General features: G+C 40.2%; 2 protein-coding genes across 5 annotated transcripts in view; both read left to right on the forward strand.

Moving 5' to 3' along the window:
• Nucleotides 1-22914, forward strand: part of LOC135347812 (protein NLRC3-like) — a 52356-nt gene that overhangs the window by 11353 nt on the left and 18089 nt on the right. The window contains exons 1-3 of one of the 4 annotated variants that reach the window (XM_064545881.1): nucleotides 11283-11647; nucleotides 18258-18579; nucleotides 19318-22005. The exons of 2 other annotated variants lie outside the window; for them this stretch is intronic. In XM_064545881.1, coding sequence (XP_064401951.1) covers nucleotides 11612-11647; nucleotides 18258-18579; nucleotides 19318-21878 — 2919 coding nt within the window. In that variant the 5' untranslated portion in view covers nucleotides 11283-11611 and the 3' untranslated portion in view covers nucleotides 21879-22005. Of the gene's footprint in view, nucleotides 1-11282; nucleotides 11648-18257; nucleotides 18580-19317; nucleotides 22006-22914 lie in introns of those variants that run through there. One more of the 4 variants, XM_064545878.1, reaches the window with a different exon arrangement.
• Nucleotides 1194-8658, forward strand: LOC135347828 (NLR family CARD domain-containing protein 3-like). Its single transcript, XM_064545915.1, has 2 exons — nucleotides 1194-1659; nucleotides 5973-8658. Exons 1-2 carry the CDS (start codon nucleotides 1347-1349, stop codon nucleotides 8543-8545), a joined length of 2886 nt encoding a protein of 961 aa, XP_064401985.1. The 5' UTR covers nucleotides 1194-1346; the 3' UTR covers nucleotides 8546-8658.

Here is a 22914-nt window from a genome sequence, read left to right on the forward strand (position 1 = left end):
TGATAATAACTTATGTGACGAAATGAAATGCGATCATTTCTTTGAATCTGAATATACGTACTCTATATATAGGGATTGGCAACTACGACACTCCTTCTGCTAGAAGTGAACTCAAATCAATGTATTCAAGATTCCAACAATCAAAGCTTGTACTATAGTTTCAAGCAATTGAAAGAAGTGGAGCAGAAGCCCGCCAACACAGAGCATACATGCACTGCATGATGCAGATGGCACTTTACATTCAGACTGATCGAGCGGACTTATATAATATATAATTATAGTGAGCAGTGAGCTAGGATTACCATGACACGTATACTGTAATTGTCTGGTAAGAACATTGTTGATTTATGAATTTGGGCTCTATAATTATATTTGGGCTCTATAATTATATTGGTTTAAAAACTGTCGTTTGTAGAGAAATTACCATAAATTTGTGAGGAATCACATAATTTCAATATCAGCAATATCGCCAAATTGATGCGCTGTAGTAATACAATGGGCCACTTTATATATATACTGGGCATGCAATCAATGTACGGGTATTATACTTCACTATCCAGTCTATCTTGGTATAGTGTCGACTGAGTGAAAGACATCCTCAAGCTCCGACTGAAACACCTGCCAGTGAGGAGTTGATCATTTCAATTTGAGTTTAGGATTACAGTTCGATGAACCTGTTTAACTATGCATGTGACTAAGGGACAAGTTTGACACATTAAACCACATCCAATCGCACATATAGATCTTTACAGGAAATCAAGTGCATGGAGTCTATATAATACAGAGAGCACAATTAGTGTTGTTTATTTAGTGGAGCTTAAAATATCTACATAGTCACACTGTTGACTAAAAATAGGTGTGTGTTTCATTGTGGTCACCGTACGAGCAGTTCACCATCTATAACATTAACAGATAATTAGTTGGTCCAGCATTGTGGGAACGACTGCTGAGGGAAAATATACTAGAATGAGTAGCTGGTCAAATGTCATGAATACAGTAGCGTTAAAAATTTAAATACAAGTACAAGCAATCCATGTAGGTATTAATCTAGCGGCATGGTCTATTCTGGAGCCTCCGAATAATGTTTCTATTGTTTTAGAAAGAATATACTATCTACTAACTCAGAGCTCTGCTACTAACTATCTTCAGTGCTGCATGTGATAAACACACCTCAAAAAGTCAATGCGTGGGTGTGTTACATGAAATGTTAATTTGCATGGCTGAGGTATGAGGTCAAAAAAGAACCACAACACACAACTGTTGTTTAGAACTACAACTAGAATAGAACTACAAGGCTTGAATCTTTTGTGTTAATCAAACTCTATAATACAAGTACGCAGCTTCAAATGGCTACTCAAGACTTCAAGACCACAGCAGCCAAGGCTTTCCTTGAGCACTATGACAAACTGGTGGACTCCATCCAAGAAGCAGACCTGCCTGTGTTGGGAGCTCGATTTTTTTGTCGACAGATAATTTCCAGAGAAACAATGGAAATGGTTGGAAATGTGTCCACCTTGAGAGCTCTCAGGGTGTCCAAGTTGATGTTAACTGTCATGGCTCACCTGGACGTACATCCGGACAAGTTTGAGAGTGCCTTGGACGTCTTCAGAGAGGAGCTGGTGTATACTGAAGTTGCTAGCATGATTTCATTGTCTTTTGGTAAGTGACATTAATTTGTGCACTAGATTCGATGACTGTGCAGTGCTTTTGTAGATGTATTACATCTTAGCATAGGTGCCAACTGTCCCAGATTTGGAGGCTCTGTCCAGAAATTGCTATTTACCTGAAAATGTCCCGGATTTTCAAGGTTGCTGCTCCTGAGCTGGGATAATACAGTCCAAAAAAGCTCAAAAATACTGAAGCTATGGCTTGAAAGCTTAAATCATGAACAGAATTCAGTTTCTTGCACTATGCTGTCTGTCTATGCTACATTGATTAGAAAAGAGGGGTGGTGCTGCTGCACTGTTTTGCAGTTTGTGGGTGGGGCTCTCCAGGGTGATCATACTGAGCATGCGCACGCAGAAAGCAACTGCTAATAATAAATCTCCTCGAGGTGTCTTTTACTTTTTGTTTGCCCCGGAAATTTTTCTTTGGAGGTTGGCACCTATGTCTTAGCTTACAATCGTGCGGGGGAGGGGGTTATTTGCTGAACTGCTATATATTCATATAGTGCTGTTGTTCAGACACAACTTGGTGGGGTGTTTCCTGACCTTTGTGGCATGTGTGGTCAATATGAATTTAGATAGCCGGCATTATTCATGCATGTGTGTGATTGCTGAGTGAACGAGTGGAGCAAACTACAGTGTAACACTGTGTTACTTCGCCGGCTCAAAAATATATATAGGTGCCAACTTCCCCAGACAACTTTCAGGAACAAACCACAAGGGCGTCAGCCCCAAGCGGCAGGCCGCCAAAAGAGGCAAATTTTTGAACAATTTATGCACATGACTATACTCTGATTTTCAGTGCAAGACAGCAATTCATATCTTCTTCCCTATTATACAGTCATGGAGTCCAGTAGCATCACTGATCAGCTCTCAATGTGGATTCACTAGCACTGCTCATGCTGGTATCATTATTCATTCACAGCAAGTGTAATGAATACCCATTTATCAGACTGATCGAGCTAGCTCACAGCATAGATAAACGAAAGAAAGGGATAGGCAATGCCCAGCATTTCCGTTGGATGAGGCAAGTTGCTAAAAATGGGCGTGTAATGAGTAAAAAGGGGTGTGTGCACTCAAAATGTCAGTAAAGATTTTATAGTTCGTAGTATTATAGCAAGCTGTGCTCTTGAGGAGACACCAGATACACTTAGACATAGGCTATTAATCTTTTAGAGCTGCTTATGCAAAGTGATGAGGAAGTGAGCTCCAAAGGGGGTGTCAGTACTCTTTACAAACCATAACAGGTCTGTTCCCAAGTCCTTCAAATGCCATCTCTTCGATCACACAATACAGATAAAGATACTTGTGTTCCACTTTCTAACACCTAAACTGTGTCTTAGAGCACTTCAAACTAGATGACCATGTACAGTAAGAGCAGGAGAGATACACAAACTTTCTGGACTTCGAACAAACGTTTCATAGTACTGCCACTACTTCACTGCATTGAGAGCTGGAAAATATGCTTTGTTCCATGCAGTTATAAACACACTTTAATTCTGTGAAACGTACATGTTATATATTGGAGATAGAGGTACACAAACTGACAATTTGGTGCTTTTTTACACAAATCAAGCTGAATAAAAGAAAGCTCGGCACTAAAATAGCAGCTGTAGCTATCAGTAGTGCTGGGTGTATGTGTGCATGATGCTTGATTGCTTTGAATTTCTCTTTTAGGCCCTCTACGATAAAAATAAACAGATATAGGGATCATCGTGTACTTTCTTGAGCGCAACTCGCCTCCAACCAGAGGGTGTGACGTCACACACTGCATTTACCTAGCATCACGGGGGCGTTGCCTATCCCTTTCTTTCGTTTATCTATGCTCAGAGGAGGAATGCCAGGGTCAAAAGGTCATTAGTTAAAACACCACGTGGCCTTATGTTTTACATGTAAAACCCTTGCGCCCCTGAGTTTACACCACCAATAGCTTGATCCTTTATAATCAATAAAAATTGGTTGAGCTATTGCCCCAGAGGAACCAGCTTGAGAGAAGAGATCTAGTGCAATCTTTGAGATAAACCACAAGATATGTGACTATAAGGTATAGATTTTGATGTACTGGCTTGCTGCACTCGATAGATTTAGGTATAGTTGATTCCTCCTCTGGAGCTAGCTAGCTAACTTCTCTTGTGTAAAGCTTTTTCTGTTCATTGCTTCAAGCCTTTTCAGGCTCGCTAAGCTTTATTGGAGCTTAGTAACTCAGCTAAGGAGCAGCAACCTGGATATCTGAGATGGATAGCAGTTTCCTTTGACAAGGGACAGGGCTGCTAAATCGGGACAGTCTCCTGGCCAATTCAGGACAGTTGGCACCAGTATGCAAAAAGTATTAGGTGTTATAATTATACAAGAGATAATTATTAGTGGCTGTTATTATGCCTTGAAGCGTAGCCGCACAAGGAATACCATAAAGCTGATCGCTCATTAAAATTTGTCTATGTCAGTAAGGGATCACGCGATCTAGCAAGGCTTAGCAAGGCAGGCTCTCCTTTTTCTTTGTCGCTTCCTTCTTTCTTTCTAGGTTCCTGCAATTTCCCTCTTCTTAATTATGCCTCGAGGCGTAGCCGCACGAGGGATCGATACGATAAAGCTGACTGTGTGTGTGTGTGTCCATAGATAGTATGGTGTGTCTGTCTCTGTGTGTGTCTGTTTCAGCTGTATAACTATGCTCAACGTTTGCAATACAACGAAAACTAACAGCTTCTATAGGCTTCTAGCCACGTTCTCTTGGATTTTGATTCGTGACTAAAGCTTCTTTCTCGAGTTATGGCTAGTTTGACTCACATTGAAGGCTGTTGCAGTCTCTTCAGAATCTTTCGTAGCATCATTTGTTTGCACCAAGTTTCTATTCAACTTATAAGTTAGCCTTGCACTAAAGCGCTAGCTACAAGAGTCACATTAATTTGTGGACCTACTTGCAGACACACCCCTTATTCCTGTGGGTCTAATGCGCATGCCGCTCATCCCCAGATCATCCGGGCAGAATCAATTTTCATCTTTCTTGAGGTTCTGGTAAGCCACAAAACACTACAATGATACCATAAACAATAGATGCATGTACACAAGTCAGTTATATAGATAGATCACTTTCTTTGTAAATTCCCTGTCAATGAATAAGGCCACTCCAAGTGATAATCTGATTTCTGGTCCACCACCTGCATCAGATCTTTATTTCTACTACGCATGCATGTGCACAATCGTTTAAGTGTCACAAAATAGAGTGCTAAAGATGATAAGGTGAAACAAGCAAGTAACGAATAATGACATAATGAAAAAAGCCGCCAGCCCACATGCAATTCAGAAACCAGAGTACCTAGAGTAGCCTAATTAAAAAAAGGTGTTGTTTTGCAATGAGGTCAGAGTTCACAATGACTGCTTCATACCTTCTTTTCAGGCTGACTCTTGTAGCTAACAAACAGCTAGAGCACTTTAGTGGAAGGCTAACAAATAGCTATAAAAGATTCCGAAGAGGCCTTCACTGTGAGTCAAACTAGGCATAACACGTCTCTGAGAAAGAAACTTTTGTTGAAAATTCACGAATCAAAATCCAACCTATAATTATAGAAGCTGTTAGTTTTCGTAGCATCACAGCTGTTTAGCAGTTACAGCTGGAATAGACAGACACACAGTCAGTGCTTTACCGTATCCCTCGTGCGGCTATAATTATGCTTCGAGGCATAATAAGATTTGCATGCAATGAGCGTTGTATAACAATTTGTTGGATTTGGGAAATAAGTAGTGTGGGCTAATTGCTGTCTGACAAACCATGGCATTATTTATTTGGCAAGAGTGTTAGAGAAGTCAGTTTTTCAATAAGAATGTGTGAGTGCATGCATGTGTGGTGTTTCCTTCCATTATGTGCATGCATGTCATGTGTATGAAAGCTATTGAGTTACATGTGCATGTGTGAATATAATTTTGTGCTCATACTACCCCCGTACTTAAATCACCTAGTAAAATATACTGTATATGCTCGAGCAGAGGCCGCTCTCAAATAGTAGCCTCAGTGAACTTTGACTCTGCATGTGGCAGCTAAAAAATTATTAATACTGGCAGCTAGCTACAGATAGCAGCTTGTTAGTGCACTTTCTCATGACAGAGTTCAACTTTATGTAGGTGAAAAAAACTTTTAATGACTGGTTGTTGAATTAGTCGCTCATGAACAGTGGCCTCTCTCGAATTGTAGCCTCCATCCTCTTTGAAACAATTAGTAGCCACGGCTCCTGATCAAACATATACAGTAATTATAGTGTGCATAGCTAAAACAATATGTTCATAACACATTTCATACTACAATTCTAACAACAGGTAACATTCCTACTGATTCTCAACACTCTCCAACTGTGCTGACGGCCTCACCAAAAACAGCTATTGGAAAGTATGCAGACTACCGGAAAAATGTGTACCTTCGATCAAAGCTCCCTCACAAAGGAAAATGGCCTCCTGCTCCCTGTAAGAAGATTATCAAGCTAGCGACTATTGAAATTGAAGATGATCGCTCACATTTAGCATTGTGTAAGCTAAATAGGTCCGAGTCGATTGATGAGTACATGAAAAATAATAGCATGAATTCCATTTCAATGGAAGACCTTTTAACTGAAAAAGATGGCTCACTGCCGAAAGTCGTAATCATTCAAGGAGTCCCAGGAATAGGCAAGTCAACTTTTGCATGGAAGTTTTGTAGAAAGTGGGCCAAAGGGAAGATCTATCAGCAGTATGATCTGGTTGTTTTGTTACGCATGCGTGATACAAGAGTGAGAGAAGCAACCAAACTCAGCAATCTCTTCTTCTCAGAAGATGCCGACTTTTCAAATGAAGTAGCGAAAGCAGCCGTTTCTAATAGTGGAAAAGGCATTCTCCTTTTAATGGAAGGAATAGACGAGCTTCCAGCTTCTTGTTTAGCTGATGGCATGCCTCTTTCTAACTTGCTTCAGGGTGAATCCCTTCCCCTAGTTACCATCATAGTAACCAGTAGACCCTGGGCTGTGCAGACACTAGAAGAAAAATTCGAGGATCAGATATCTCGACAGGTGGAAATCTTGGGTTTCACAAGAGAAGACATCTTGAGGTACATTTCACATGCTTTCACTGAGGAAGAAAAGACAGAGTTCTTGGAGTACCTCCGCTCCCACCCTCAGCTGGAGTCCATCATGCACATCCCACTGAATGCTGCCTTTGTTGTTCAGATCTACAAGCAATTTCGTCGTTCTCAACAAGCTATCCCTAGCACCTTGACCCAGCTCTACACAGCTCTTGTTGAGGGTCTCTTGCTCCGCTATATCAAGTCAGTTCCTGAGTTTGATACTCTAAAGATTATCAGTGTTTCAAGCTTACCAGAACCAGTACAAACACATTTCCATCAGCTTTGCCTACTAGCTTTCATGAGCTTCACAAAGTTGACTGTTCAAGTCACATTCACTGATTCAGAAGCAGCTTTGTACGAGTGTTTCGATTTCCTTGGTCTCATGCAGTCCTCAACTGAACTCACCATAAACACTAGTACCACTGTATCCCACAGCTTCCTCCATTTCACAATACAGGAGTTCCTAGCAGCTTACCATCTCTCAAAACAGCCGTCCCAAGTGCAGGAGCTGTTTTTGGAAATTCACAGCAAAGATCCACAATTTTCAATGCTCATTACATTTCTGGTTGGATTGAACAGCAGCGTTCTGCATTGTATTAAACTGCCAGAGTCAAAAATTCAAGATCTGTCCACATTTCACTTGCACTTGTTGTATGAAACACAATACCCCAAGGATGTATGCAAGTTCTTAGGAAATATGACCATGAGATATTATCCTGCCCTAACAAGTACATCACTTGACCTACATGCATTATCGTATTGTCTTTGCTCCAGCAACTGTCATTGGGATTTAAAAATCAGTCTGCGAAACTTCTCATCACTCTTTCGCATCTCCGACGAGTTTTACAAGGGGCATATAATAAATCTAGAAATTATGGATGCTTCTCGGAGTAACCTTCAATTGTTCTTTTCTCTTCCCAAGCGTCTCTTTTCAGACATGTACAGACTGGTAATTAGATCTTGTGAACCTGTTGAATCTGTAGTTGGAGACATCTTAAGTGACAGCCGGTTAACAAACTTGAAGCAATTTTCTCTTCTGAATAAGAGTTTACAAGTATCTTGCAATTTAAGCTTGATAATGGAAAGTCTATTTGCTTCTCACCCTAATTTTGTTCACATAGGATTAGGAAATACTGTCATATCATCCTCTGATATGGCTGGATTATGCAAATACATGAGTTTTCGCTCTCAGTCTGGTTCACCTGAGCTTACACTGGGTTTTATACAAAACAGTATTGGCAGCGAGTCCCTTCGTTTGCTTATCAGCGCTGTTGCCTTTTCGAATATTCTTACTCATTTGGTTATTTCTTTCAACCATCTCTCAATAGACTTATTAGAAATGCTATCGGTTGCTCTTTCTGCTAATTCATCTTTGCAAACGTTAGGTTTAGACAATTGCTTAATCGATGGTGAAGGAGCTGAATTACTATCCACTGGATTGGAGGAGAATCGAACTCTCCTCGGATTAGATCTTCGCCGAAATCCCATCAATGTGAATGGAGCTGCTGCCCTGGCTTCAATGCTTACTATGAATACTTCATTAAAAATACTTTATCTTTCACACAACAAACAAATTGGTCATGTGGGAGCTCTAAGACTGATCAGTGCACTACAAAATGACAACAAGACTCTTGCAAAACTTAGCCTCCCTGCAGAATATGAGCCAATTGAATATGAATCGATCTTGATGGATGATATACGAAATAGTGGTCGCATAGAATTCATCAATAATACAAATTTAGTTTGGAACACAATTGCACACGAGTTTACATCATTTGACATATGGCCTTATGAATAAGTGTTTATAATGTAGCAGAAACTCATCATCACTAACACTGTTTATCATTGATTTCTGCATTTTCGGATGAATTATTTATGGGATACACTTTTCTGTTTTAGTAACAATGGTCTTAATCATTTATTTGTATATATATATGTTTACCCTGATGTGCGTGCGCAGTGCCCAGCAGGGATATAGAGTGCATGATTGGTGTGTGTATGTGTGCAGGTCACAAAAATAAGCTATTTGAGCGAATTAGACACTTTTATGGATTGCTTTAACTGCTAACGAGACGAGACAGTGGTGGAAAAATAATAGATACTTAACAGTCAATAATCAGTCTTTTTTTTATCAATATCCCCCATTTTTCCTCGAAGGAAGAAAGGTTTGGTAAACTGCGGGACCACTTCCTCAACATTTATCCCCCTGCATGTTAGAACAACATCTCTTTAAAGCATGTATGCCTGCCCAATGAATGACTGCTTAATGGCTGCTTGGCCATGTCATCTGCCTGGCCATCAGTACCACACTAATTAACCTATGGGATAGTGAATGTTTTAAGCTCTCAAGTTGCGTGGCAACCTGCCTGCACCTATATACAGCTTGGAGTTGTCGTTAGCATATTTTGTCAAATAATAAAGTTTTGGTAGATGTACAGCTTGAGCAGCTACGCAACTTGTAGACGATCTTCGCAGATGACAATCTTTTCTAATCGTTTTAATCATTGCTTTATAAATTCATGATCATTCCCCATAAGAGGTTTAGGGATCGAAATTTTTATGATTCCCAAATCGTACTGGTAAGTTGATGTAACAAATAAGCCTTATAAGGGTATATAGAGTGGGTGGTTGTGGAGTTAGAAAAGAGATGCATCGATCTGTGAAGTACACTTGACTGCTAATAATATTATAGTATACATGCATGTATGGGGACACTCTAGACGCAGTTCTTAACTGCCCATTAGCCAAATATTCAATATTTTATGGGTGAAGGGAGACAAAACTCCTGGGCAAGGCAATACTTACATCGCCCATGCAGGGGGTGGGTCTAGGGGGAATCCCATTCTCTCTTTCGCCCTGCCAGAAAATTTTCATTTATGCATTGATGTTCTCAGAGAAATCTTAAACATGTACTGAGTTATACATACGTGCATAAAGATGCATGTAGCTACATATTGTATATGCTGAGCCCCCCTGGTTCTTACAGGCATGAAGTTTAGTAGCTCAGTTTTAAGATTGTGCTATACTTACATGTACTGTAAGTGTTGTTATCCTGTGATGTCTGGTGGGTGTGAAAGGTGATGATGAACTCTGTCTCCTCACACAGCGACACCACACCAGCGTACAGTGACTGAGGGGGTGGGGAGACAAACAAGTATACATGACCTATACAAACAAGCACATGACCTTATATCAGAGTACGTACATTTAAAGGTTTGTATAATTATGATATAGTTCATATAAACCTCAAAACGACACTGCATGCATGTATACAATTCTGATCACGGCACAATTCCTAAAAGCTACATCATCTACAGCAGCATGTATGCACACAAGCATGCCAGCTGTTTTTTCCTGAGAAAACATTGTGGTACATATTGACTACCACAGGTGTGCAAGTCTCATGCAGTTATTGGTTGACTCCCACCTTCAATTTATTACTTCATTGGTATATAAAGGCAATGCTGAGAGTACATAAAGGCGTGAGTTTGGAAGCATATACATACATGCATCATCTGCAATCTTATAACAGCTCAGGAATGAATTTTAGTGGACGCACTTTTGTCGTTGGAGTGCTATTTGCAGCTACAATAGCCAGCACAGCAGCACTGTGATCATGCGACTCGAGGCTTTGCATTCTACTGCCGCATTTATTCAAGCACTGCATGTGACTGTAGATACTCGGATTGGAGTGAATGGGAGCAAGTGCCAAACACTATTGGAACAGATGCATCAGGCACCTGTGAAAGTGGCTAAGCTTTTATATACACTCGAAAAGTCATTAGTAATTCCAGGGAGATAGAGTATGAATGAAAGCATGATACACCATGCATGCATGCAGTATGTACATGTATAATCTCCCTATATAGTATGCATGTGGTCATCATTCTCCATAATAATATTACAGGGCCGTAGATAGCTTTGGTTTGCAGCAGAGGAGGTCCGACAGGCGCGTGCAGTTCAAGTACGGTGGCCGAGAAGGGTCACCCGCTTCCGCCTACCGTCACAACGAACCGCGCGCGGAGTTTCCGTTGACCGCACGCGCTTAAATATAAACGCTCACGGTAGGCACATAAAACGCGCGCGGTTAAATAAAGAGCCGCCAACAAATTTTAAGATCAGTCTGCACAAGGTCAAAAGTCAATCATTCATATCTGAATTCTACTTAACGCAAGGTATTCCTTACACACTGCAGAATATGATTTATTGACCTTTGACCTTGTGCAGCTGATCTTAAAATTTGTTGGCGGCTTTTTGTTTAACCGCGCGCACTGTGTGTCTCCTACCACGCGCGGACATCAGGAACAACCGCGCGCGGTTCATTGTGGTGGTAGGCTGAGCCTCGTGACCCTTCTCGGCCACCGTACTCACATAATTAGCCTCTGATTACATCAGGAAGTTCAGAATCAGACTTCTAGACTAACATATCTAAGAAAGACCTTTCACCCTCAACGTACAGCTCACAAATAATTAATTAAGATCTGTCAATGCATGGGTGTGTTACAGGAAATTGAAATGCTGATGCTGCAGTCAAAATAACTCATTTCAGTGCACAACTTTAATAGCTGTGTACACAGTGGTTGTGTGATGGCTACTCAAGACTTCAAGACCTCAGCAGCTAAGGCTTTTCGTGAGCACTATGACAAACTGGTGGACTCCATCCAAGAAGCAGACCTGCCTGTGTTGGGAGCTCGATTCTTCAGTCAACAGATAATTTCCACAGAAACAATGGAAATGGTTGGAAATGTGTCCACCTCGAGAGCACTCAGGGTGTCCAAGTTGATGCTAGCTGTGATGGCTCACCTGGACGTACATCCGGAAAAGTTTGAGAGTGCCTTGTACGTCTTCAGAAGGGAGCTGGTGTATGCTGACTTTGCCAGTCTCATTGCATCATCTGTTGGTAAGTGAATAGGCATAGTAGCTTACAATTGTGCAGGGATTATTTTAAAACTGCTTTTTAAACTGCTGTTGTTCAGAAAAAAATTGGTTGGGCATTTCCTGACCTTCTCATTATGTGTGCTAAATGTGAATATTCAGTTCATGTGATTGCTGAGTGCTAAAGTCAAGTTTAGAGTAAAATTAAGATGTGTAACGAGCATCGTAGTTGCAACTGAATTGGTTACTTTACTGGCAAAAAGGTGGAAATACATACCAAAATTGCTCAACTACAAACCATGACATTGTTAATTATGCATGCCGGATTTCTTTATTTGGCAAGAGTGTTTGAGGATTTAGTTTCAAAAGGAATGTGTGAGGGAGTGCATGTGCAGCAGCATTTCCTGCCCATTGTGTGTGTAGGAAGGCCTCGGTATCGGTATTGAATTACATGTATGTGAATACAATTTTGTGCTCATAAGAGTAGAATATGCGTCTATGTAACCTTCGCGGTTGCGGTTAGCCCGAGGCGCAAAGCCGAGGGAATCTAACCGTAACCAAGGCGGTTACTAAGACGCATATTCTACGAGTGGGTGTGGTCTATCTAACTTGGACTTCATTGCGCATGCGCGAGGCGTGGTTATAAAAAGCCAGGTTTGGTGCGTAGCAACAGAAATTGAATTTGTGCGAGCTGGACGAGCTGGAGAGCTGTGAGAGACACCAGTTGACAGAAAAAGACAAAAGACGGCTTCAAAACAATGAAAAACTACAGTAAAACTTAGTAAAGCTTGTGAAACGCTTCTTGAAGATACTGGAAAGAACAAACAAGTAAAAAGAACCTAGAACTATGCTAGAACTGACTGCAACACTACAAGAACAGGGGCGGATCCAGGGGTGATTTTAAGGGGCTGAAGCCCCCCCCCCTTTTGAAAAAACTACCATGTGTTGTAGTCTGACTCTACAACAATTTTGCCACCAATTATGCATCTGTAGACTCACTTGAAATCACTTGAGAGATGCTAGACAACAGCTACTAGGAGTATAAAGGATCTAGGGTAGCTAGCTGGACGTACCTAGCTAGCTAGCTAGCTGAACGTACGTACGTACCTCTGATCAGTACAGTATCACCATAGTATTAAAAGTAAGTGCAGAGGTCAATGTATTCTACTCATTAATATGAAAGTTCAAAGGTCAAATCTTGCAAAAAATTCACCTCCGGCGAGGCTGCCCTGGGCAGCTCTGCCGCCCTCGTACGGGGCTTCGCCCCTTTCTAGCTAGCCCCCCCCCTTTGCTTTTCCTGGATCCACCCCTGAAGAAGAAGAATGAAGCTCTGTGGTGGAGTGGAGGGGGGTATAGAGCAGACTGGACAGGCATGGAACCTTAAAAAACTCAATAGAAAGTGTCAAGCGACTGCTAAAGTGTTTTTGATGCTTCCTGGCCCCCCTTGCCCATGCCCAACTGGAAAAAGCAATACAAAGCAACAGTGGACATGGAAAAAATGGATATTGACTGAACAAACTATTGCATTCTGTGTTTTTTTTATAATGTTTTTGTCATCTTCTTGTCACTTTCACTAAAAATTTCATTCCAACTTTTGAGAACTTCCTGCAAATTATGTGTCACTTCCTGTAGAATATGCGTCCATTTCCTGTAGAATATGTGTCCACTTCCTGTAGAATATGCGCCCATTTCCTGTAGAATAAGTACCTTCTTGTAGATTATGCTCCCATGTAATCTACTGCTTTTAGCCAATCAGATCAATTACAGATGATGTAATGAAGTCTAATTATAATACTATTATTATTATACTGCATAGCATGAAATTTCGAGGAACTTGTTTTTGTGGGTTAGTAATCCTACACAAAAATTGTTGCTATGACATGCAAAGATCGAAGGCGTGATCTGGGAGTGCTTCCAATAAAGCAATCAACCCACAATATGTATTCACATAAATAATGTCATTTCACTGCCTAAAATTCAGCGTTATACGGTATAGCCTCACATATAATTATATATATAGAGCGAGCATATAGCTAAAATACTGTTCATAGTAATCTATCATACTATATATGATTCTAACAACAGGTAACATTCCTACTGACTCTCAAACACTCCCCAACTGTGCTGACGACATCACCAAAAACAGCTATTGGTAAATATGCGGACTACCTGAAAAATGTGTACCTTCGATCAAAGCTCCCTCACAAAGGAAAATGGCCTCCTGCTCCCTGTAAGAAGATCATCAAGCTAGCTACTATTGAAATTGAAGAGGATTGCTCACATTTAGCATTGTGTAAGCTAAATAGATCCGAGTCGATTGATGAGTACATGAAAAACAATAGCATGAATTCCATTTCAATGGAAAATCTTTTAACTGAAAAAGATGGCTCACTGCCAAAATTCGTAATCGTTCAAGGGGTTTCAGGAATAGGCAAGTCGACTTTTTCATGGAAATTTTGTCGACAGTGGGCCAAAGGGAAGATCTATCAGCAGTATGATCTGGTTGTTTTGTTGCGCATGCGTGATACAAGAGTGAGAGAAGCAACCAAAATTAGCAATCTTTTCTTTTCAGAAAATACCGACTTTTCAAATGAAGTAGCGAAAGCAGCCGTTTCTAATAGCGGAAAAGGCATTCTCCTTCTAATGGAAGGAATAAACGAGCTTCCAGCTTCTTGTTTAGCTGATGGCATGCCTCTTTCTAACTTGCTTCAAGGTGAATCCCTTCCCCTAGTTACCATCATAGTAACCAGTAGACCGTGGGCTGTGCAGACACTCGAAGAAAAATGTGGGGATCAGATTTCCCGGCAGGTTGAAATCTTGGGTTTCGCAAAAGAAGACATCTTCAGGTACATTTCACATGCTTTCACTGAGGAGGAAAAGACAGAGTTCTTAGAGTACCTCTGCTCCCACCCTCAGCTGGAGTCCATCATGCACATCCCACTGAATTCTGCCTTTGTTGTTCAGATCTACAAGCAATTTCGTCATTCTCAGCAAACTATCCCTAGCACCTTGACCCAGCTCTACACATCTCTTGTTGAGGGTCTCTTGCTCCGCTATATCAAGTCAGTTCCTGAGTTTGATACTCTAAAGATTATCAGTGTTTTAAGCTTACCAGAACCAGTACAAATACATTTCCATCAGCTCTGTTTACTAGTTTTTATGAGCTTCACCAAGCTGACTGTTCAAGTCACATTCACCGATTCAGAAGCAGCCTTGTACAAGTGTTTTGATTTTCTGGGTCTCATGCAGTCCTCAACTGAACTCTCCATAAACACTAGTACCACTGTATCCCACAGCTTCCTCCATTTCACAATCCAGGAGTTCCTAGCAGCTTACCATCTCTCTAAACAGCCGTCCCAAGTGCAAGAGCTGTTTTTGGAAGTTCACAGCAAAGATTCACAATTTTCAATGCTCATTACATTTCTGGTTGGATTGAACAGCAGCGTTCTGCATTGTATTAAACTGCCAGAGTCAGAAATTCAAAATCTGTCCACATTTCACTTGTACTTGTTGTATGAAACACAATCCCCCAAGGATGTATGCAAGTTCTTAGGAAATAAGACAGTGAATTATTCTTCTGCCCTAACAAGTACATCACTTGACCTACATGTACTATCGTATTGTCTTTGCTTCAGCAATTGTCGTTGGTTTCTAAGAATCAATCTGCGAAACTTCTCATCACGATTTTGCAATGTTGATGAGTCCTACAAAAGTCACATACTACAACTGACAATTAGTGATGCCTCCGTGCCCTTCAATTGTTCTTTTCTCTTCCCAAGCGTCTCTTTTCAGATTTGTGCACATTTATAATTATAGCATGTGAACCTGTTGGTTCTGTAGTTCAAGACATCTTAAGTGACGGCCGATTAGCAAACTTGAAACAGTTTTGGTTCACGCTCTGGCTCACCTGAGCTTACATTATATCTTCCACTAAACAAAATGGATGATGTGTCCCTTCGTTTGCTTATTAGCGCTGTTGCCTTTTCAAAAATTCTTACACATTTGGATATTTCTCTTACCAATCTCTCAGTAGAAATAATAGAAATGCTTTCTGTTGCTCTTTCTGCTAACTCATGCTTGAAGACCTTAGGAATGGTCAAATGTTCAATTGATGGTGAAGGAGCTGAATTGTTATCCACTGGACTGGAGGAAAATCGAACTCTCCTCGGATTAGATCTTCGCCATAATCCCATCAATGTGAATGGAGCTGCTGCCCTGGCTTCAATGCTTACTGTGAACACTTCATTAGAAATACTTTACCTCTCACACAATGAACAAATTGGTCATGTTGGAGCTCTAAGAGTGATCAGTGCACTACAAGATGACAACAAGACGCTTGCAATACTTCGCCTCCCTGCAGAATGTGAACCAATTAAATATGGATTGATCTTGATGGACGATATACGAAAAAGTGGTCGCATAGAATTCATCGAGAATACCAGTTTAGCATCGAACACAATAGTACACAAGTTTACATCATTAGACATATGGCCTCATGAATAAAGTGTTCATAATGTAGCAGAAACTCATCATCATTAACACTGTTATCATTGATTTTTGTCATTTTTTTTGCATGAATTATTTATGGGATATAAACACTTTTTTGTTTTAGTCATCATTGTATTATAGTTAATTAGTCTTGATTATTTATATTACCTTGCGTGTGCACAGTGCGCAGCAGGGGTTTGTGTGTGTGTGTGGACACAAAAAATGAGCTGTTTGATAAACTATCCACTGAGTGATGTTGTGCCAAAGCTCAGACCTTAGCCAACCATTGCATCGCTAAGCGATTGCCCATCACATAACAATATTATTTGTTGCTGGCGCTGTAATATAAACAACTATGCACATACCCACCACCTTCGGTTGTACCAATACTCACAAATGTGATGGTATTCTTCTCTCTAGATTATTGTAAATAATTATGTATCTCGGTATACATTGGACAAGACACTTTTTTACGTCCACATAAATTCTCATGGTTTTAAAGTTGGTCCATTGGAAATGACTGTATATATATATAGAGAGGGAAAAGATGAGATCAGAGTGCCTATACTTACATTATGCATAGCAAGTTGCCCATTCTGCAAGCAGGTGCACTGTATGCTGAAAAAACAGATATGAAACTGAGCTGAAAACACACAATAACATATCAACACACAGAGTATATAAGTATACTGTACGCATGTATTCTTGAGTGGTTTGCATGCATGTATGAAACAAAACTCAATTTCACTTACTTGCATAGCGGGCACTTGAAGGTGCTCTGTGCGCAGTGTCTCTCGTGCATGATCAGTTTAAGGTTGGGCATGACACTCTCACAATAGGCACACCTCCTGCGTGACCAGGGGGTGTGGCCGAGCTAACTACTAAGTAGAGTGGCAACACTCCATAGTTACGCACTCTTCTGAAAAGGTTGCAATGGCATTCCAAGTACATTTGTAAGCACTAGGCGTAACTCGAGAACCAAGCAAATCCACAAATTGAAATCATGATAGAAGCCTATAGAAACTCTTACTTGCACTTCATTGATCCTGACAGATACACAGACATGCACACAGATAGACGACACACAAATACACCTCACTTGCGCACACATGTGCACCGAGGCATAACAATTACTAAATGCATGTATATGAGTAGAACTGTGCATAATGGACACTGTGTTAGCGCAAAGATAAAGGAAGAAGCAGTGGAGTGCATTGACAAAACAACGTAAACTATAATGCATGCTATCCTACAACATCGTTACAATGTTCAGTTTCAACATTGCCTTCGTCTTGCCGCTTTTTGCACTCTGTTAGCTATAAATGGGTAAGAAACACGGTATAATATTCTATAGCTACAATCATTATAGAAAAGTCAGTAGTATAATTATATTCGAGAGATGCATGGAGTTATGAATGCATGATACACCATGCAGTGTGGTGTAATCTCCATTATAATTATAACCTGTATATATACCTGATGTACTTGATAGTCATCTTCAAAGTCAAAGCCAGCTCCACAGGTGCATTTGAACTTGCATGGGCTCTATACTGGTTTAAAAACTGTCGTCTGTAGAGTAATTACCATACCATAAACTTGGGAGGAATATCACATAATAATTATACCAGCAATAATTATCGCCAAATATACATATATAAGATTCAAAGTGGTCCGGTATTGGGAATAACTGAAGAGGGAAATATGACAATAAGTAATTGAGTGCATAGCTAGAGTTGTTCATGCATGAATACAAAACAGAAACAACGATTAAATGCACAGTCATGCAATCCATATTCCAACGTATGCTGGAGTGTTCACAGGTCACAGATTCATCGCCTCGATCAGTTAGTCTATAATTTAGAATCATGATCTACTAACCATCTGATGAAACACTCTCCATGATTCAGCTCACAACTAACAAGCCATCTATAGTCAATGTGTGTGGGTGTGTGGGTGTTGCAGGAAATGAGCTTGAGAGACTTTCCCTAATTGGTTGAGGTCTGTGGTTATAGAAAGAACATTCAACAATTAATGTATGGTTGTGTTAAATCAAATTAAACTCTCTTGTGTTATAATACAAGCAACTCATTTCTGTATTACAAAACTTAGTCAGCTATACCCATCTATACTATATCTATTATATATAGCTACATCAAATGGCTACTCAAGACTTCAAGACCACAGCAGCCAAGGCTTTTCGTGAGCACTATGACAAACTGGTGGAATCCATCCAAGAAGCTGACCTGCCTGTGTTGGGAGCTCGATTCTTTTGTCGACAGATAATTTCCAGAGAAACAATGGAAATGGTTGGAAATGTGTCGACCTCTAGGGCTCTCAGGGTGTCCAAGTTTATGCTAGCTGTGATGGCTCACCTGGACGTACATCCGGACAAGTTTGAGAGTGCCTTGGACGTCTTCAGAGAAGAGCTGGTGTATGCTGACTTTGCCAGTCTCATTGCATCGTCTGTTGGTAAGTGACTGGACATTTAAATATTATTTGCCAAGCGAAATAATTGTGCCTTTGACTTATTTATGTGTGGATTGCCTTAATTGATGTAAATCTTACAATTCTGGGAGTTTTAGAAGCTATAATCATTCCATCAGTACTTTTACCTAATGTGTACAGAATTAATGTCATGATTTGTTTGCCCTAGAGCAAGTCCCCCTTTCCACCAGGTGTTTGTACAACTAATGCAACTATTTCAGATGTAACTAGTAAGGGTATAGATTTCAATAAGAATTGGTGTAGGGTAGTTCCTGCTCTTTGTGTGCATGCTACAATGTAGTGTCTGGTACATGGTATTGAGTTACATGTGAATTCACATATATTATATAACTGTATTTATAATGCCCTCCACACCTCTTATTAATGACGTAATACTTAACTTATCTGCCAAGTTGGGCGTGGCTGAGCGTTTATTTGCATAGAGAAGCTGGCCACGATCACAAAAGAGAACTAGTTTTATAGATTTAAGCCAGAATAGCTCACAGTTTAGAGACTGAATCATTTTCCTTGCTATACTAGCTAGCTAACAGCCTAACTGCAGCAAGATCTGGAAGAAAAGGGGTGCTCAGCTGGATAATCAGATACATTTCTCTGTGATTTGTATACTTTACTCAGGCTGGTTGGGGGTGCTCGAGCACCCCTAGCACCCCCCTGGCTACGCCCTTGCGTATAATTGAATTAAATAATGTGATTATACAACAGGTAATATTCCTACTGACTCTCAACACTCCCTAACTGTGCTGACGGCCTCACCAAAAACAGCTATTGGAAAATACGCGGACTACCTGAAAAATGTGTACCTTCGATCAAAGCTCCCTCACAAAGGAAAATGGCCTCCTGCTCCCTGTAAGAAGATCATCAAGCTAGCTACCATTGAAATTGAAGATGATCGCTCACATTTAGCATTGTGTAAGCTAAATAGGTCCGAGTCGATTGATGAGTACATGAAAAATAATAGGATGAATTCCATTTCAATGGAAGACCTTTTAACTGAAAAAGATGGCTCACTGCCGAAAGTCGTAATCATTCAAGGAGTCCCAGGAATAGGCAAGTCGACTTTTTCATGGAAGTTTTGTAGAAAGTGGGCTAAAGGGAAGATCTATCAGCAATATGATCTGGTTGTTTTGTTGCGCATGCGTGATACAAGAGTGAGAGAAGCAACCAAACTTAGCAATCTCTTCTTCTCAGAAGATGCCGACTTTTCGAATGAAGTAGCGAAAGCAGCCGTTTATAATAGTGGAAAAGGCATTCTCCTTCTATTAGAAGGAATAGACGAGCTTCCAGCTTCTTGTTTAGCTGATGGCATGCCTCTTTCTAACTTACTTCAAGGTGAATCCCTTCCCCTAGTTACCATCATAGTAACCAGTAGACCCTGGGCTGTGCAGACACTAGAAGAAAAATTCGAGGATCAGATATCTCGACAGGTAGAAATCTTGGGCTTCACAAGAGAAGACATCTTGAGGTACATTTCACATGCTTTCACTGAGGAGGAAAAGACAGAGTTCTTAGAGTACCTCCGCTCCCACCCTCAGCTGGAGTCCATCATGCACATCCCACTGAATGCTGCCTTTGTTGTTCAGATCTACAAGCAATTTCGTCGTTCTCAACAAGCTATCCCTAGCACCTTGACCCAGCTCTACACAGCTCTTGTTGAGGGTCTCTTGCTCCGCTATATCAAGTCAGTTCCTGAGTTTGATAATCTAAAGATTATCAGTGTTTCAAGCTTACCAGAACCAGTACAAATACATTTCAATCAGCTTTGCCTACTAGCTTTCATGAGCTTCACCAAGTATACTGTTCAAGTCACGTTCACCGATTCAGAGGCAGCTTTGTACGAGTGTTTTGATTTCCTTGGTCTCATGCAGTCCTCAACTGAACTCACCATAAACACTAGTACCACTGTATCCCACAGCTTCCTCCATTTCACAATCCAGGAGTTCCTAGCAGCTTACCATCTCTCTAAACAGCCGTCCCAAGTGCAAGAGCTGTTTCTGGAAGTTCACAGCAAAGATCCTCAATTTTCAATGCTCATTACATTTCTGGTTGGATTGAACAGCAGCGTTCTGCATTGTATTAAACTGCCTGAGTCAAAGTTTCAAGATCTGTCCACATTTCACTTGCACTTGTTGTATGAAACACAATCCCCCAAGGATGTATGCAAGTTCTTAGGAAATAAGACCTTTGTGAATTATTATCCTAGCTTAACAAGTACATCACTTGACCTACATGCATTATCGTATTGTCTTTGCTCCAGCAACTGTCATTGGGATTTAAAAATCAGTCTGCGAAACTTCTCATCATTCTGTTGCATCCCCGATGAGTTTTACAAGGGGCACATAAAAAGACTAGAAATTATTGATGCTTCTCGGAGTAACCTTCAATTGTTCTTTTCTCTTCCCAAGCGTCTCTTTTCAAACATGTACAGACTTGAAATTATAGAATGTGAATCTTTTGTTGGAAAAATCTTAAGTGATGGCCGGTTAACAAACTTGAAACAATTTTCTTTTCAGAGTAGGAGCTTGCAAATATCTAGTAATTTAAGCTCAGTAATGGAAAATCTGTTTGTTTCTCACCCTAATCTTGTTCACATAGGAATAATAAGGACTTTTATCTTATCCTCTGAAATGGTAGAATTATGCAAATACATGAGTTCACGCTCTGGTTCACCTGAGCTTACATTGTATCTTCCACAAAACAGCATTGAAACTGAATCCCTTAATTTGCTGATTAGTACTGTTGCATATTCAAAGATTCTTACTCATTTGGATATTTCTTCCAACCATCTCTCAGTAGAAGAATTAGAAATGCTATCTGTTGCTCTTTCTGCAAATTTATCTTTGAAAACGTTAGGGATGGATGGTTGTTCAATCGGTGGTGAAGGAGCTGAATTATTATCCACTGGATTGGAGAAGAATCGAACTCTCCTCGGATTAGATCTTCGCCATAATCCCATCAATGTGAATGGAGCTGCTGCTCTGGCTTCAATGCTTACTGTGAACACTTCATTAGAAATACTTTATCTTTCACACAACGAACAAATTGGTCATGTTGGAGCTCTAAGACTGATCAGTGCACTACAAGATGACAACAAGACTCTTGCAACACTTCGACTCCCTGCAGAATGTGAGCCATTTGAATATAGATCGATCTTGATGGATAATATACGAAAGAGTGGTCGCATAGAATTCGTTGTTAAAACAAGTTCAGTTCGAAACACAATAGCACATAAGTTTACATCATTAGACATATGGCCGTATATATAAGTAGTTTCATGCTGTATATAATTATAATGAACGCACAAACTAACACAGCATTCATATTAATTTGTAACTTGTGATCTTTTAATCAATCCTGCCTATGTAACAATTAAGTTAATAATCATGCAATCAATAAATGTGCCTGTGTTATCTGTCACAGTGTGATCACATGTATATAGCATATATATACTGTTGTTATCCAATAACACTTTCACTTTCCCTATTGGACCTATGCTTTGTTGTAGTTGTATCTCACACCCTGTATAGCTTTGGGTGGCCAATGGCTTTCTAGGCCAAAATAGCAAAAGTGCTTAGGCTCTACTGCTGTGAAGTTTAGAGAACAGGTTATATGATGACAAGTGTACGCAATTAGTTTCCACTACATCGGAATTTATAACAATAAACCTCCAAAAACGAGGGCGAAGCCCCGAGCCCAAGGATAGTAATACATGGACATTAGATTTATAGCTAATAGATTTAGTGGAGATAGTGTCATACTACGTAATATGTGTGTGTTTCATTGCGGTCACCATGAGAGTAAGTCACCATCCTGCATATTGCAAATGTCTGCAGAGGGAGGATCAAGTAATCCAGAGTAATGTCAAGAATACACTCACAGAACAGTTAAAAAAACATTGCCTGCAATCCATATAGCTATTACTCTATAGCTAGCATTCAATCAAATGCTGGAGTGTGTTGCACAGGACTCAGATTCATTGCCTCAGACTCATGTTTCAACTTTCTTAGTAGATCTATAGCCTATTAATATTATAGTTTTAGAACTGATGTAACCAACACTTTCCATGATAACAAGCTAGTTCTTCAGTTCACATTAATTAAGGTACTAGATCTAGATCTATACTATAGATATACTTCTAAGCAGATATGACTAGATATAATTATATAAGGTCAGTGTGTGGGTGTGTTTTCAAAATGAGCTTGAGAAGCTTTCCCATGATAGCTAGTCGAGGTCTGTGGTTAGAAAACTTTTTGTTCAGTTGTTAGTCCATAGATGTAGGAGAGAGGGATTGGAAACGGAAGT

Source organism: Halichondria panicea, chromosome 14 (genome assembly GCF_963675165.1).
Source record: "Halichondria panicea chromosome 14, odHalPani1.1, whole genome shotgun sequence".
In the NCBI taxonomy this organism is placed as follows: domain Eukaryota; kingdom Metazoa; phylum Porifera; class Demospongiae; order Suberitida; family Halichondriidae; genus Halichondria; species Halichondria panicea.

Bases quoted from the DNA above. Each gene is read 5' to 3' on its own strand.
- LOC135347828 (XM_064545915.1), top strand. From the start codon at position 1,347: ATGGCTACTCAAGACTTCAAGACCACAGCAGCCAAGGCTTTCCTTGAG. The intron at 1,660-5,972 runs GTAAGTGACATT...TTCTAACAACAG, and splicing joins CATGATTTCATTGTCTTTTG to GTAACATTCCTACTGATTCT.